We start from the raw sequence: 18045 nt of genomic DNA on the forward strand, positions 1-18045 counted from the left end.
TCACTGAATGTAGTACGCCCGAGGTGGGTTAGAGGAACAAAGGATCTCGGAGTACAAATACACAAATCACTAAAATCACGGAATGTAGTACGCCCGAGGTGGGTTGGAGGAACAAAGGGATCTCGGAGTAGAAATACACAAATCACTAAAATCACTGAATGTAGTACGCCCGAGGTTGGTTAGAGGAACAAAGGATCTCGGAGTACAAATACACAAATCACTAAAATCACTGAATGTAGTACGCCCGAGGTGGGTTAGAGGAACAAAGGATCTCGGACTACAAATACACAAATCACTAAAATCACTGAATGTAGCACGCCCGAGGTGGGTTCGAGGAACAATGTGATCTCGGAGTACAAATACACAAATCACTAAAATCACTGAATGTAGTACGCCTGAGGTGGGGTAGAGGAACAAAGGATCTCGGAGTACAAATACACAAATCACTAGAATCACTGAATGTAGTATGTCCGAGGTGGGTTAGAGGAACAAAGGGATCTCGGAGTACAAATACACAAATCACTAAAATCACTGAATGTAGTACGCCCGAGGTGGGTTAGAGGAACAAAGGATCTCGGACTACAAATACACAAATCACTAAAATCACTGAATGTAGTACGCCCGAGGTGGGTTAGAGGAACAAAGGGATCTCGGGGTACAAATACACAAATCACTAAAATCACTGAATGTAGTACGGCAGAGATGGGGTAGAGGAACAATGTGATGTCAGAGTACAAATACACAAATCACTAAAATCACTGAATGCAGTACGCCCGAGGTGGGTTAGAGGATCAAAGGATCTCGGAGTACAAATACACAAATCACTAAAATCACTGAATGTAGTACGCCCGAGGTGGGTTAGAGGAACAAAGGGATCTCGGAGTACAAATACACAAATCACTAAAATCACTTAATGTAGTACGCCCGAGGTTGGTTAGAGGAACAAAGGATCTCGGAGTACAAATACACAAATCACTAAAATCACTGAATGTAGTACGCCCGAGGTGGGTTAGAGGAACAAAGGATCTCGGAGTACAAATACACAAATCACTAAAATCACTGAATGTAGTACGCCCGAGGTGGGGTAGAGGAACAAAGGGATCTCGGAGTACAAATACACAAATCACTAAAATCACTGAATGTAGTACGCCCGAGGTGGGTTAGAGGAACAAAGGATCTCGGCGTACAAATACACAAATCACTAAAATCACTGAATGTAGTACGCCCGAGGTGGGTTAGAGGAACAAAGGATCTCGGAGTACAAATACACAAATCACTAAAATCACTGAATGTAGTACGCCCGAGGTGGGTTAGAGGTACACAGGATCTCGGAGTACAAATACACAAATCACTAAAATCACTGAATGTAGTACGCATGAGGTGGGTTAGAGGAACAAAGGATCTCGGAGTACAAATACACAAATCTCTATTATCACTGAATGTAGTACGCCCGAGGTGGGTTAGAGGAACAATAGGATCTCAGAGTACAAATACACAAATCACTAAAATCACTGAATGTAGTACGCATGAGGTGGGTTAGAGGAACAAAGCATCTCGGAGTAGAAATACACAAATCACTAAAATCACTGAATGTAGTACGCCCGAGATGGGGTAGAGGAACAAAGGATCTCGGAGTACAAATACACAAATCACTATCATCACTGAATGTAGTACACCCGAGGTGGGTTAGAGGAACAAAGGGATCTCGGAGTACAAATACACAAATCACTAAAATCACTGAATGAAGTACGCCCGAGGTGGGGTAGAGGAACAAAGGATCTCGGAGTACAAATACACAAATCACTAAAATCACTGAATGTAGTACGCCCGAGGTGTGTTAGAGGAACAAAGGATCTCGGAGTACAAATACACAAATCACTAAAATCACTGAATGTAGTACGCCCGAGGGGTTAGAGGAACAAAGGGATCTCGGAGTACAAATACACAAATCACTAAAATCACTGAATGTAGTACGCCCGTGGTGGGGTAGAGGAACAAAGGATGTCGGAGTACAAATACACAAATCAATAAAATCACTGAATGTAGTACGCCCGAGGTGGGTTAGAGGAACAATGTGATCTCGGAGTACAAATACACAAATCACTAAAATCACTTAATGTAGTACGCCCGAGGTTGGTTAGAGGAACAAAGGATCTCGGAGTACAAATACACAAATCACTAAAATCACTGAATGTAGTACGCCCGAGGTGGGTTCGAGGAACAATGGATCTCGGAGTACAAATACACAAATCACTAAAATCATTGAATGTTGTACGCCCGAGGTGGGCTAGAGGAACAATGGATCTCGGAGTACAAAAAAACAAATCAGGAAAATCACTGAATGTAGTACGCCCGAGGTGGGTTAGAGGAACAAAGGATCTCGGAGTACAAATACACAAATCACTAAAATCACTGAATGTAGTACGCCCGAGGTGGGTTAGAGGAACAAAGGATCTCGGAGTACAAATACACAAATCACTAAATCACTGAATGTAGTACGCCCGAGGTGGGTTAGAGAAACAATGGGATCTCAGAGTACAAATACACAAATCACTAAAATCACTGAATGTAGTACGCCCGAGGTTGGTCAGAGGAACAAAGGATCTCGGAGTACAAATACACAAATCACTAAAATCACTGAATGTAGTACACCCAAGGTGGGTTAGAGGAACAAAGGATCTCGGAGTACAAATACACAAATCACTAAAATTACTGAATGTAGTACGCACGAGGTGGGTTAGAGGAACAAAGGATCTCGGAGTAGAAATACACAAATCACTAAAATCACTGAATGTAGTACGCCCGAGATGGGGTCGAGGAACAAAGGATCTCGGAGTACAAATACACAAATCACTAAAATCACTGAATGTAGTACGCCCGAGGTGGGTTAGAGGAACAAAGGGATCTCGGAGTACAAATACACAAATCACTAAAATCACTGAATGTAGTACGCCCGAGGTGGGTTGGAGGAACAAAGGATCTCGGAGTACAAATACACAAATCACTAAAATCACTGAATGAAGTACGCCCGAGGTGGGTTAGAGGAACAAAGGATCTCGGAGTACAAATACACAAATCACAAAAATCACTTAATGTAGTACGCCCGAGGTGTGTTAGAGGAACAAAGGATCTCGGAGTACAAATACACAAATCACTAAAATCACTGAATGTAGTACGCCCGAGGTGGGTTAGAGGAACAAAGGGATCTCGGAGTACAAATACACAAATCACTAAAATCACTGAATGTAGTACGCCCGTGGTGGGGTAGAGGAACAAAGGATGTCGGAGTACAAATACACAAATCACTAAAATCACTGAATGTAGTACGCCCGAGGTGGGTTAGAGGAACAAAGGGATCTCGGAGTACAAATACACAAATCACTAAAATCACTTAATGTAGTACGCCCGAGGTTGGTTAGAGGAACAAAGGATCTCGGAGTACAAATACACAAATCACTAAAATCACTGAATGTAGTACGCCCGAGGCGGGTTCGAGGAACAAAGGATCTCGGAGTACAAATACACAAATCACTAAAATCACTGAATGTAGTACGCCCGAGGTGGGGTAGAGGAACAAAGGGATCTCGGAGTACAAATACACAAATCACTAAAATCACTGAATGTAGTACGCCCGAGGTGGGTTAGAGGAACAAAGGATCTCGGCGTACAAATACACAAATCACTAAAATCACTGAATGTAGTACGCCCGAGGTGGGTTAGAGGAACAAAGGATCTCGGACTACAAATACACAAATCACTAAAATCACTGAATGTAGTACGCCCGAGGTGGGTTAGAGGTACACAGGATCTCGGAGTACAAATACACAAATCACTAAAATCACTGAATGTAGTACGCCCAAGGTGGGTTAGAGGAACAAAGGGATCTCGGAGTACAAATACACAAATCACTAAAATCATTGAATGTAGTACGCCCGAGGTGGGTTGGAGGAACAATGGATCTCGGAGTACAAATACACAAATCACTAAAATCACTGAATGTAGTACGCCCGAGGTGGGTTAGAGGAACAAAGGATCTCGGAGTACAAATACACAAATCACTAAAATCACTGAATGTAGTACGCCCGAGGTGGGTTCGAGGAACAAAGGGATCTCGGAGTACAAATACACAAATCACTAAAATCACTGAATGTAGTACGCCCGAGGTGGGTTAGAGGTACACAGGATCTCGGAGTACAAATACACAAATCACTAAAATCACTGAATGTAGTGCGCCCGAGGTGGGTTAGAGGAACAAAGGGATCTCGGAGTACAAATACACAAATCACTAAAATCACTGAATGTAGTACGCCCGAGGTGGGGTAGAGGAACAAAGGATGTCGGAGTACAAATACACAAATCACTAAAATCACTGAATGTTGTACGCCCGAGGTGGGCTAGAGGAACAATGGATCTCGGAGTACAAAAAAACAAATCAGGAAAATCACTGAATGTAGTACGCCCGAGGTGGGTTAGAGGAACAAAGGATCTCGGAGTACAAATACACAAATCACTAAAATCACTGAATGTAGTACGCCCGAGGTGGGTTAGAGGAACAAAGGATCTCGGAGTACAAATACACAAATCACTAAATCACTGAATGTAGTACGCCCGAGGTGGGTTAGAGAAACAATGGGATCTCAGAGTACAAATACACAAATCACTAAAATCACTGAATGTAGTACGCCCGAGGTTGGTCAGAGGAACAAAGGATCTCGGAGTACAAATACACAAATCACTAAAATCACTGAATGTAGTACACCCAAGGTGGGTTAGAGGAACAAAGGATCTCGGAGTACAAATACACAAATCACTAAAATTACTGAATGTAGTACGCACGAGGTGGGTTAGAGGAACAAAGGATCTCGGAGTAGAAATACACAAATCACTAAAATCACTGAATGTAGTACGCCCGAGATGGGGTCGAGGAACAAAGGATCTCGGAGTACAAATACACAAATCACTAAAATCACTGAATGTAGTACGCCCGAGGTGGGTTAGAGGAACAAAGGGATCTCGGAGTACAAATACACAAATCACTAAAATCACTGAATGTAGTACGCCCGAGGTGGGTTGGAGGAACAAAGGATCTCGGAGTACAAATACACAAATCACTAAAATCACTGAATGAAGTACGCCCGAGGTGGGTTAGAGGAACAAAGGATCTCGGAGTACAAATACACAAATCACAAAAATCACTTAATGTAGTACGCCCGAGGTGTGTTAGAGGAACAAAGGATCTCGGAGTACAAATACACAAATCACTAAAATCACTGAATGTAGTACGCCCGAGGTGGGTTAGAGGAACAAAGGGATCTCGGAGTACAAATACACAAATCACTAAAATCACTGAATGTAGTACGCCCGTGGTGGGGTAGAGGAACAAAGGATGTCGGAGTACAAATACACAAATCACTAAAATCACTGAATGTAGTACGCCCGAGGTGGGTTAGAGGAACAAAGGGATCTCGGAGTACAAATACACAAATCACTAAAATCACTGAATGTAGTACGCCCGAGGTGGGGTAGAGGAACAAAGGGATCTCGGAGTACAAATACACAAATCACTAAAATCACTGAATGTAGTACGCCCGAGGTGGGTTAGAGGAACAAAGGATCTCGGCGTACAAATACACAAATCACTAAAATCACTGAATGTAGTACGCCCGAGGTGGGTTAGAGGAACAAAGGATCTCGGACTACAAATACACAAATCACTAAAATCACTGAATGTAGTACGCCCGAGGTGGGTTAGAGGAACAAAGGGATCTCGGAGTACAAATACACAAATCACTAAAATCATTGAATGTAGTACGCCCGAGGTGGGTTGGAGGAACAATGGATCTCGGAGTACAAATACACAAATCACTAAAATCACTGAATGTAGTACGCCCGAGGTGGGTTAGAGGAACAAAGGATCTCGGAGTACAAATACACAAATCACTAAAATCACTGAATGTAGTACGCCCGAGGTGGGTTCGAGGAACAAAGGGATCTCGGAGTACAAATACACAAATCACTAAAATCACTGAATGTAGTACGCCCGAGGTGGGTTAGAGGTACACAGGATCTCGGAGTACAAATACACAAATCACTAAAATCACTGAATGTAGTGCGCCCGAGGTGGGTTAGAGGAACAAAGGGATCTCGGAGTACAAATACACAAATCACTAAAATCACTGAATGTAGTACGCCCGAGGTGGGGTAGAGGAACAAAGGATGTCGGAGTACAAATACACAAATCACTAAAATCACTGAATGTAGTACGCCCGAGGTGGGTTAGAGGAACAAAGGGATCTCGGAGTACAAATACACAAATCACTAAAATCACTGAATGTAGTACGCCCGAGGTTGGTTAGAGGAACAAAGGATCTCGGAGTACAAATACACAAATCACTAAAATCACTGAATGTAGTACGCCCGAGGTGGGTTAGAGGAACAAAGGATCTCGGAGTACAAATACACAAATCACTAAAATCACTGAATGTAGTACGCCCGAGGTGGGGTAGAGGAACAAAGGGATCTCGGAGTACAAATACACAAATCACTAAAATCACTGAATGTAGTACGCCCGAGGTGGGTTGGAGGAACAAAGGATCTCGGAGTACAAATACACAAATCACTAAAATCACTGAATGTAGTACGCCCGAGGTGGGTCAGAGGTACACAGGATCTCGGAGTACAAATACACAAATCACTAAAATCACTGAATGTAGTACGCCCAAGGTGGGTTAGAGGAACAAAGGGATCTCGGAGTACAAATACACAAATCACTAAAATCATTGAATGTCGTACGCCCGAGGTGGGTTAGAGGAACAATGGATCTCGGAGTACAAATACACAAATCACTAAAATCACTGAATGTAGTACGCCCGAGGTGGGTTAGAGGAACAAAGGATCTCGGAGTACAAATACACAAATCACTAAAATCACTGAATGTAGTACGCCCGAGGTGGGTTAGAGGAACAAAGGGATCTCGGAGTACAAATACACAAATCACTAAAATCACTGAATGTAGTACGCCCGAGGTGGGTTAGAGGAACAAAGTATCTCGGAGTACAAATACACAAATCACTAAAATCACTGAATGTAGTACGCCTGAGGTGGGTTAGAGGAACAAAGGATCTCGGAGTACAAATACACAAATCACAAAATCACTGAATGTAGTACGCCCGAGGTGGGTTAGAGGAACAAAGGATCTCGGAGTACAAATACACAAATCTCTAAAATTTGCGCCACAGGTTAGCAAGGCCATCAAAAAAGCAAATCAAGCACTGGGGTTTATTTCTAGAGGGATAGAATTGAAAATTTGTGAAGTTATGCTTAACCTTCATCGAACCTTGGTTAGACCACTGTGTACAGTTCTGGTCGCCGTATTATAAAAAGGATATGGAGGCACTGGAGAGGGTGCAGAGAAGATTTACAAGGATGATACCAGAAAAACGAGGGTATACATATCAGGAAAGGATGAACAGGCTGGGTCTCTTTTCTCTTGAAAAAAGAAGGCTGAGGGGTGAGCTAATAGAGGTCTATAAAATTATGAAAGGTTTTGATAGAGTGGATAGAGAGAGAATGTTTCCACTTGTGGGGAAGAGTATAACTAGAGGCCATCAATATAAGAGTCACCAAGAAATCCAATAGGGAATTCAGAAGAAACGTCTTTACCCAGAGAGTGGTGAGAATGTGGAACTCACTACCACAGGGAGTGGTTGAAGCGAATAGTATCGATGCATTTAAGGGGAGGCTGGTCAAACATATGAGGGAGAAGGGAATAGAGGGGTATGCTGATAGATTTAGATGAGGAAAGACGGGAGGAGGCTCGAGTGGATCCCAAACACCGGCATGGACTGGTTGGGCCGAATGGCCTGTTTCTGTGCCGTATATCCTATGTAATGTAATGTAATGGGGTCTGACCAAAGCTCTGTACACCTGAAGCATAATTTCCTCACTTTCTATTCTCACTCCCGTGAGATTAAGGCCTTTCTGTTGTTTTATTTAACGCTGACACGAGCTTTTAGTGATTTGTGGACATGGACACCCAAATCTCTTTGCTCCTTTACAGCTCCTGGTCTCTCACCATTGAGGCAATGTTCCAATTTGTCTTTCTCCGATCTCACGTGGATGATCTCACACTTCCCCACCTTGGGCAAAACTGTGGCAGATGCAGTTCACTCATTTAATCTGTCAATGTCTCTTTACTGTGCCTCTGAACTTAGTGCCATCTGTAAACTTGGATATACAACTCCCTGCTCCTTCATCCAAGCCATTGATATATATGGTGAAGAGCTGAGGCCTCAGTACAGATCCCTGGGGAACACCACTCGGAACATCCTGCCAATCGGAGCACATTCCCTTTATCCTGACACTCTGCCTCCTTCCTCCCATCCAATTGTCAACCCGTGTCACAAGATTAGCTCCAATTCTGTACGCTTTTATTGCTGCTAATAATCTCTTGTGAGGAACCTTATCAAATGCCTTCTGGAAGTCCATATATACAACATTCACCGACACTCCCTTATCCACCATGTTCGTGACCTCCTCATAAAATTCAATTAGATTAGTCAGACAGGACCTACCCATCACAAATCCATGCTGACTCTCTGAGCAGCCGATACTTGTCTAATTGCTCTGTAACCCAATCTCTGGTCACTGTGTCAGCCTTTCCCTTTACCTGGATACTCTCACTTCTTTCATTTGTCGACCATGGTTGCCTAACTACAGAAGTGGAGTCTTTGTGTTGTCGGGGAAAGTCCTGGTGTTGGATTGTACCCGATATTTCTTTACAAGCGTCCCCACTCTTAATCTGTAGCTTCACTCATTACCAGCTCAGCCCAGTTTACTGCAGTCAATTTATTCTCCATCCCTTTGAAGTTTGATGTGAAAACCATCAGTGATGCTGACTCCTGGGGCATACAATGTGACCCTGGGGATGGACCCAGGACAGGACACAGAGACATGGGGGGTAAATTGAACCAATCTCACCGGGCAGGTAACCCAGATGAATCAGGGCAATGCTGGTCCAACACTACCATCAATGAGACACTTTATACACTCCAATGGAGAGTGAGATCAGGCGAGAGTAAAACCAGCTTTGGACCAGACCCCTCAGATTCCCGACGGGTGGGTGAGGTTAAAATTGTCCATCCGTCGACACAGAACTGGGAATTGATCCGGAAACAGAGAGACTATCCTGATATTATTCAAATGTGTTTCAGAAATACCAGAAAACAGTGGTGCACGCTCCCATCCTGGAATTATAATGGCATTAGTCACGGCACTGGTTATATTCGGGATATTCGGAATAGTCATCTGGATAAAACAACGGAGAGGTAAGATTCAGAGAGAGGGGAATGTAGAACTGAGGGACAGAGTGAGTGTGGGGAATCTCCAGTACTGGGAGCACAGGGCACTGAGAGGGGAGAGTGAGAGAGAGGAATGTAGAACTGAGGGACAGAGTGAGTGTGGGGAATCTCCAGTACTGGGAGCACAGGGCACTGAGAGGGGAGAGTGAGAGAGGAATGTAGAACTGAGGGACTGAGGGACAGAGTGAGCGTGGGGAATCTCCAGTACTGGGACCACAGGGCACTGAGAGGGGAGAGTGAGAGAGAGGAATGTAGAACTGAGGGACAGAGTGAGTGTGGGGAATCTCCAGTACTGGGAGCACAGGGCACTGAGAGGGGAGAGTGAGAGAGGAATGTAGAACTGAGGGACAGAGTGAGTGTGGGGAATCTCCAGTACTGGGAGCACAGGGCACTGAGAGGAGAGAGTGAGAGAGAGGAATGTAGAACTGAGGGACAGAGTGAGTGTGGGGAATCTCCAGTACTGGGAGCACAGGGCACTGAGAGAGAGAGTGAGAGAGAGGAATGTAGAACTGAGGGACAGAGTGAGTGTGGGGAATCTCCAGTACTGGGAGCACAGGGCACTGAGAGGGGAGAGTGAGAGAGGGGAATGTAGAACTGAGGGACAGAGTGAGTGTGGGGAATCTCCAGTACTGGGACCACAGGGCACTGAGAGGGGAGAGTGAGAGAGAGGAATGTAGAACTGAGGGACAGAGTGAGTGTGGGGAATCTCCAGTACTGGGAGCACAGGGCACTGAGAGGGGAGAGTGAGAGAGGAATGTAGAACTGAGGGACAGAGTGAGTGTGGGGAATCTCCAGTACTGGGAGCACAGGGCACTGAGAGGAGAGAGTGAGAGAGAGGAATGTAGAACTGAGGGACAGAGTGAGTGTGGGGAATCTCCAGTACTGGGAGCACAGGGCACTGAGAGAGAGAGTGAGAGAGAGGAATGTAGAACTGAGGGACAGAGTGAGTGTGAGGAATCTCCAGTACTGGGAGCACAGGGCACTGAGGGGAGAGTGAGAGCGAGGAATGGAAACACTCTCCATTCCTCAAACCAGTCCCACCCCCTCGACCCTCCCCCTGCAGTCCTTCCCCCTCCAGTCCCTCGCCCTCCAGCCCCTCCCCTTCCAGCCCCTCGCCCTCCAGCCCCTCGCCCTCCAGCCCCTCGCCCTCCAGCCCCTCCCCCGCCAGTCCCTCATCCTCCAGTCCCTCGCACTCCAGCCACTCGCCCTCCAGTCCCTCGCCCTCCAGTCCCTCCCCTTCCAGTCCCTCCCCCTCCAGCCCCTCGCCCTCCAGTCCCTCCCCCTCCCCTCCAGCCCCTCGCCCTCCAGTCCCTCGCCCTCCAGTCCCTCGCCCTCCAGTCCCTCGCCCTCCAGTCCCTCCCCCTCCAGTCCCTCCCCCTCCAGTCCCTCCCCTCCAGCCCCTCGCCCTCCAGTCCCTCCCCCTCCCCTCCAGCCCCTCCCCTCCAGCCCCTCGCCTTCCAGCCTCTCGCTCTCCAGTCTCTCGCCCTCCAGTCTCTCGCTCTCCAGCCCCTCCCCTCCAGCCCCTCACCCTCCAGTCCCTCCCCCTCCCCTCCAGCCCCTCGCCCTCCAGTCTCTCGCTCTCCAGTCTCTCGCTCTCCAGCCCCTCCCCTCCAGCCCCTCGCCCTCCAGTCGCTCCCCCCCCTCCAGCCCCTCGCCCTCCAGCCCCTCGCCCTCCTGTCCCTCCCCCTCCCCTCCAGCCCCTCGCCCTCCAGCCCCTCGCCCTCCAGCCCCTCGCCCTCCAGTCTCTCGCTCTCCAGTCTCTCGCCCTCCAGCCCCTCGCTCTCCAGCCCCTCACCCTCCAGCCCCTCGCCCTCCAGCCCCTCGCCCTCCAGCCCCTCGCCCTCCAGCCCCTCGCCCTCCAGTCTCTCGCTCTCCAGTCTCTCGCTCTCCAGTCTCTCGCTCTCCAGCCCCTCCCCTCCAGCCCCTCGCCCTCCAGTCCCTCCCCCTCCCCTCCAGCCCCTCGCCCTCCAGCCCCTCGCCCTCCAGTCTCTCGCTCTCCAGCCCCTCCCCTCCAGCCCCTCGCCCTCCAGTCCCTCCCCCTCCCCTCCAGACCCTCGCCCTCCAGCCCCTCGCCCTCCAGTCTCCCGCTCTCCAGCCCCTCCCCTCCAGCCCCTCGCCCTCCAGTCCCTCCCCCTCCCCTCCAGCCCCTCGCCCTCCAGCCCCTCGCCCTCCAGTCTCTCGCTCTCCAGCCCCTCCCCTCCAGCCCCTCCCCTCCAGCCCCTCCCCTCCAGCCCCTCGCCCTCCAGCCCCTCGCCCTCCAGCCCCTCGCGCTCCAGCTCCTCGCCCTCCAGCCCCTCGCCCTCCAGCCCCTCGCCCTCCAGTCCCTCGCCCTCCAGTCCCTCGCCCTCCAGTCCCTCGCCCTCCAGTCCCTCGCCCTCCAGTCCCTCGCCCTCCAGCCCCTCGCCCTCCAGCCCCTCGCCCTCCAGCCCCTCGCCCTCCAGCCCCTCGCCCTCCAGCCCCTCGCCCTCCAGTCCCTCGCCCTCCAGTCCCTCGCCCTCCAGCCCCTCGCCCTCCAGCCCCTCGCCCTCCAGCCCCTCGCTCTCCAGCCCCTCGCCCTCCAGCCCCTCGCCCTCCAGCCCCTCGCCCTCCAGCCCCTCGCCCTCCAGTCCCTCGCCCTCTAGCCCCTCGCCCTCCAGCCCCTCGCTCTCCAGCCCCTCGCCCTCCAGCCCCTCGCCCTCCAGCCCCTCGCCCTCCAGCCACTCGCCCTCCAGCCCCTCGCTCTCCAGCCCCTCGCCCTCCAGCTCCTTGCCCTCCAGCCCCTCGCCGTTTGCACATTTATCATTTGTGAGTCTCTTCAGCTGGGAGGCGATTGGTTCCTGGGCCCAGTGAGTGATGTAGAATATCTCACATTCTGTATTTATATATTTTATTCCCATTTCTCACATTCTGTTTTATTTTCTCAGCTTCTGATGTCTCTGTGCTGGCTCCTTTGTGATTCAGTAAGTGAAGTTTCGATTCTTTCACATGTTGACATATTTGTGAATTTTTCACTCTCCTCCTGACACCGTCTCACCCACCCAGACACTGTTAAACCCTGTCAGACTAATCTCACTCCCCTCCTGACCCCGTCTCACCCTCGCAGACACTGTTAAACCCTGTCAGACTAATCTCACTCCCCTCCTGACCCCGTCTCACCCTCCCAGACACTGTTAAACCCTGTCAGACTAATCTCACTCCCCTCCTGACCCCGTCTCACCCTCCCAGACACTGTTAAACCCTGTCAGACTAATCTCACTCCCCTCCTGACCCCGTCTCACCCTCGCAGACACTGTTAAACCCTGTCAGACTAATCTCACTCCCCTCCTGACCCCGTCTCACCCTCCTAGACACTGTTAATCCCTGTCAGACTAATCTCACTCCCCTCCTGACCCCGTCTCACCCTCCCAGACACTGTTAAACCCTGTCAGACTAATCTCGCTCCCCTCCTGACCCCGTCTCACCCTCCCAGACACTGTTAAACCCTGTCAGACTAATCTCGCTCCCCTCCTGACCCCGTCTCAACCTCCCAGACACTGTTAAACCCTGTCAGACTAATCTCGCTCCCCTCCTGACCCCGTCTCACCCTCCCAGACACTGTTAAACCCTGTCAGACTAATCTCACTCCCCTCCTGACCCCGTCTCACCCTCCCAGACACTGTTAAACCCTGTCAGACTAATCTTCCTCCCCTCCTGACCCCGTCTCACCCTCCCAGACACTGTTAAACCCTGTCAGACTAATCTCACTGCCCCCCTGACCCTGTCTCACCCTCCCAGACACTGTTAAACCCTGTCAGACTAATCTCACTCCCCTCCTGACCCCGTCTCACCCTCCCAGACACTGTTAAACCCTGTCAGACTAATCTCACTCCCCTCCTGACCCCGTCTCACCCTCCCAGACACTGTTAAACCCTGTCAGACTAATCTCCCTCCCCTCCTGACCCCATCTCACCCTCCCAGACACTGTTAAACCCTGTCAGACTAATCTCACTCCCCTCCTGACCCCGTCTCACCCTCCCAGACACTGTTAAACCCTGTCAGACTAATCTCACTGCCCTCCTGACCCCGTCTCACCCTCCCAGACACTGTTAAACCCTGTCAGACTGATCTCACTCCCCTCCTGACCACGTCTCACCCTCCCAGACACGGTTAAACCCTGTCAGACTAATCTCACTCCCCTCCTGACCCCGTCTTACCCTCCCAGACACTGTTAAACCCTGTCAGACTAATCTCACTCCCCCCTGACCCCGTCTCACCCTCCCAGACACTGTTAAACCCTGTCAGACTAATCTCCCTCCCCTCCTGACCCCGTCCCACCCTCCCAGACACTGTTAAACCCTGTCAGACTAATCTCACTGCCCTCCTGACCCCGTCTCACCCTCCCAGACACTGTTAAACCCTGTCAGACTAATCTCACTCCCCTCCTGACCCCGTCTCACCCTCCCAGACACTGTTAAACCCTGTCAGACTAATCTCACTCCCCTCCTGACCCCGTCTCACCCTCCCAGACACTGTTAAACCCTGTCAGACTAATCTCACTCCCCTCCTGACCCCGTCTCACCCTCCCAGACACTGTTAAACCCTGTCAGACTAATCTCACTCCCCTCCTGACCCCGTCTCAACCTCCCAGACACTGTTAAACCCTGTCAGACTAATCTCACTGCCCTCCTGACCCCGTCTCACCCTCCCAGACACTGTTAAACCCTGTCAGACTAATCTCACTCCCCGCTGACCCTGTCTCACCCTCCCACACACTGTTAAACCCTGTCAGACTAATCTCACTCCCCTCCTGACCCCGCCTCACCCTCCCAGACACTGTTAAACCCTGTCAGACTAATCTCACTCCCCTCCTGACCCCGTCTCACCCTCCCAGACACTGTTAAACCCTGTCAGACTAATCTCACTCCCCTCCTCACCCCGTCTCACCCTCCCAGACACTGTTAAACCCTGTCAGACTAATCTCACTCCCCGCTGACCCTGTCTCACCCTCCCAGACACTGTTAAACCCTGTGAGACTAATCTCACTCCCCTCCTGACCCCGTCTCACCCTCCCAGACACTGTTAAACCCTGTCAGACTAATCTCACTGCCCTCCTGACCCCGTCTCACCCTCCCAGACACTGTTAAACCCTGTCAGACTAATCTCACTGCCCTCCTGACCCTGTCTCACCCTCCCACACACTGTTAAACCCTGTCAGACTAATCTCACTCCCCTCCTGACCCCGTCTCACCCTCCCAGACACCGTTAAACCCTGTCAGACTAATCTCACTCCCCCCCTGACCCCGTCTCACCCTCCCAGACACTGTTAAACCCTGTCAGACTAATCTCACTCCCCTCCTGACCCCGTCTCACCCTCCCAGACACTGTTAAACCCTGTCAGACTAATCTCACTCCCCTCCTGACCCCGTCTCACCCTCCCAGACACTGTTAAACCCTGTCAGACTAATCTCACTCCCCTCCTGACCCCATCTCACCCTCCCAGACACTGTTAAACCCTGTCAGACTAATCTCACTACCCCCCTGACCCCGTCTCACCCTCCCAGACACTGTTAAACCCTGTCAGACTAATCTCACTCCCCTCCTGACCCCGTCTCACCCTCCCAGACACTGTTAATCCCTGTCAGACTAATCTCACTCCCCTCCTGACCCCGTCTCACCCTCCCAGACACTGTTAAACCCTGTCAGACTAATCTCACTCCCCTCCTGACCCCACCTCACCCTCCCAGACACTGTTAAACCCTGTCAGACTAATCTCACTCCCCTCCTGACCCCATCTCACCCTCCCAGACACTGTTAAACCCTGTCAGACTAATCTCACTCCCCTCCTGACCCCGTCTCACCCTCCCAGACACTGTTGAACCCTGTCAGACTAATCTGACTCCCCTTCTGACCCCGTCTCACCCTCCCAGACACTGTTAAACCCTGTCAGACTAATCTGACTCCCCTCCTGACCCCGTCTCACCCTCCCAGACACTGTTGAACCCTGTCAGACTAATCTGACTCCCCTTCTGACCCCGTCTCACCCTCCCAGACACTGTTAAACCCTGTCAGACTAATCTCACTCCCCTCCTGACCCCGTCTCACCCTCCCAGACACTGTTAAACCCTGTCAGACTAATCTCACTGCCCTCCTGACCCCGTCTCACCCTCCCAGACACTGTTAAACCCTGTCAGACTAATCTGACTCCCCTCCTGACCCCGTCTCACCCTCCCAGACACTGTTGAACCCTGTCAGACTAATCTGACTCCCCTCCTGACCCCGTCTCACCCTCCCAGACACTGTTAAACCCTGTCAGACTAATCTCACTCCCCTCCTGACCACGTCTCACCCTCCCAGACACTGTTAAACCCTGTCAGACTAATCTCACTCCCCTCCTGACCACGTCTCACCCTCCCAGACACTTTTAAACCCTGTCAGACTAATCTCACTCCCCTCCTGACCCCGCCTCACCCTCCCAGACACTGGTAAACCCTGTCAGACTAATCTCACTCCCCTCCTGACCCCATCTCACCCTCCCAGACACTTTTAAACCCTGTCAGACTAATCTCACTCCCCCCCTGACCCCGTCTCACCCTCCCAGACACTGTTAAACCCTGTCAGACAAATCTCACTCCCCTCCTGACCCTGTCTCACCCTCCCAGACACTGTTAAACCCTGTCAGACCAAACTTACTCCCCTCCTGACCCTGTCTCACCCTCCCAGACACTGTTAAACCCTGTCAGACTAATCTCACTCCCCCCCTGACCCCGCCTCACCCTCCCAGACACTGGTAAACCCTGTCAGACTAATCTCACTCCCCTCCTGACCCCGTCTCACCCTCCCAGACACTGTTAAACCCTGTCAGACTAATCTCACTGCCCTCCTGACCCCGTCTCACCCTCCCAGACACTGTTAAACCCTGTCAGACTAATCTCACTCCCCTCCTGACCCCGTCTCACCCTCCCAGACACTGTTAAACCCTGTCAGACTAATCTCACTCCCCCCCTGACCCCGTCTCACCCTCCCGGACACTGTTAAACCCTGTCAGACTAATCTCACTCCCCCCCTGACCCCGTCTCACCCTCCCAGACACTGTTAAACACTGTCAGACTAATCTCACTCCCCTCCTGACCCCGTCTCACCCTCCCAGACACTGTTAAACCCTGTCAGACTAATCTCACTCCCCTCCTGACCCTGTCTCACCCTCCCAGACACTGTTAAACCCTGTCAGACTAATCTCACTCCCCTCCTGACCCCGTCTCACCCTCCCAGACACTGTTAAACCCTGTCAGACTAATCTCACTCCCCTCCTGACCCCGTCTCACCCTCCCAGACACTGTTAAACCCTGTCAGACTAATCTCACTCCCCTCCTGACCCCGTCTCACCCTCCCAGACACTGTTAAACCCTGTCAGACTAATCTCACTCCCCTCCTGACCCCGTCTCACCCTCCCAGACACTGTTAAACCCTGTCAGACTAATCTCACTCCCCTCCTGACCCCGTCTCACCCTCCCAGACACTGTTAAACCCTGTCAGACTAATCTCACTCCCCTCCTGACCCCGCCTCACCCTCCCAGACACTGTTAAACACTGTCAGACTAATCTCACTCCCCCCCTGACCCCGTCTCACCCTCCCAGACACTGTTAAACCCTGTCAGACTAATCTCCCTCCCCTCCTGACCCCGTCTCACCCTCCCAGACACTGTTAAACCCTGTCAGACTAATCTCACTCCCCTCCTGACCCCGTCTCACCCTCCCAGACACTGTTAAACCCTGTCAGACTAATCTCACTCCCCTCCTGACCCCGTCTCACCCTCCCAGACACTGTTAAACCCTGTCAGACTAATCTCACTGCCCTCCTGACCCCGTCTCACCCTCCCAGACACTGTTAAACCCTGTCAGACTAATCTCACTCCCCTCCTGACCCCATCTCACCCTCCCAGACACTGTTAAACCCTGTCAGACTAATCTCACTCCCCTCCTGACCCCGTCTCACCCTCCCAGACACTGTTAAACCCTGTCAGACTAATCTCACTCCCCTCCTGACCCCATCTCACCCTCCCAGACACTGTTAAACCCTGTCAGACTAATCTCGCTCCCCTCCTGACCCCGTCTCACCCTCCCAGACACTGTTAAACCCTGTCAGACTAATCTCACTCCCCTCCTGACCCCGTCTCACCCTCCCAGACACTGTTAAACCCTGTCAGACTAATCTCACTCCCCTCCTGACCCCGTCTCACCCTCCCAGACACTGTTAAACCCTGTCAGACTAATCTCACTCCCCTCCTGACCCCGTCTCACCCTCCCAGACACTGTTAAACCCTGTCAGACCAATCTCACTCCCCTCCTGACCCCGCCTCACCCTCCCAGACACCGTTAAACCCTGTCAGACTAATCTCACTCCCCTCCTGACCCCGTCTCACCCTCCCAGACACTGTTAAACCCTGTTAGACTAATCTCCCTCCCCTTCTGACCCCGTCTCACCCTCCCAGACACTGTTAAACCCTGTTAGACTAATCTCACTCCCCTCCTGACCCCGTCTCACCCTCCCAGACACTGTTAAACCCTGTCAGACTAATCTCACTGCCCTCCTGACCCCATCTCACATTCCCAGACACTGTTAAACCCTGTCAGACTAATCTCACTCCCCTCCTGACCCCGTCTCACCCTCCCAGACACTGTTGAACCCTGTCAGACTAATCTCACTGCCCTCCTGACCCCATCTCACCCT

At 50.9% G+C, this 18045-nt stretch overlaps 1 protein-coding gene across 1 annotated transcript in view; it reads left to right on the forward strand.

The window, feature by feature from the left end:
* The window catches only part of LOC147095559 (class I histocompatibility antigen, F10 alpha chain-like), a 57588-nt gene that overhangs the window by 20988 nt on the left and 18555 nt on the right, over nt 1-18045 (forward strand). Inside the window, exons 5-6 of the mRNA XM_085974687.1 lie at nt 9213-9326; nt 12263-12298. Of these exons, the coding sequence (XP_085830813.1) occupies nt 9213-9326; nt 12263-12294 (146 nt within the window). The 3' untranslated portion in view covers nt 12295-12298. The remainder of the gene's footprint in view (nt 1-9212; nt 9327-12262; nt 12299-18045) is intronic.

This window comes from Somniosus microcephalus, unplaced genomic scaffold (genome assembly GCF_052327205.1).
Source record: "Somniosus microcephalus isolate GS21.2 unplaced genomic scaffold, FLI_Smic_1.0 unresolved_chr1, whole genome shotgun sequence".
Classification (NCBI taxonomy): Eukaryota; Metazoa; Chordata; class Chondrichthyes; order Squaliformes; family Somniosidae; genus Somniosus; species Somniosus microcephalus.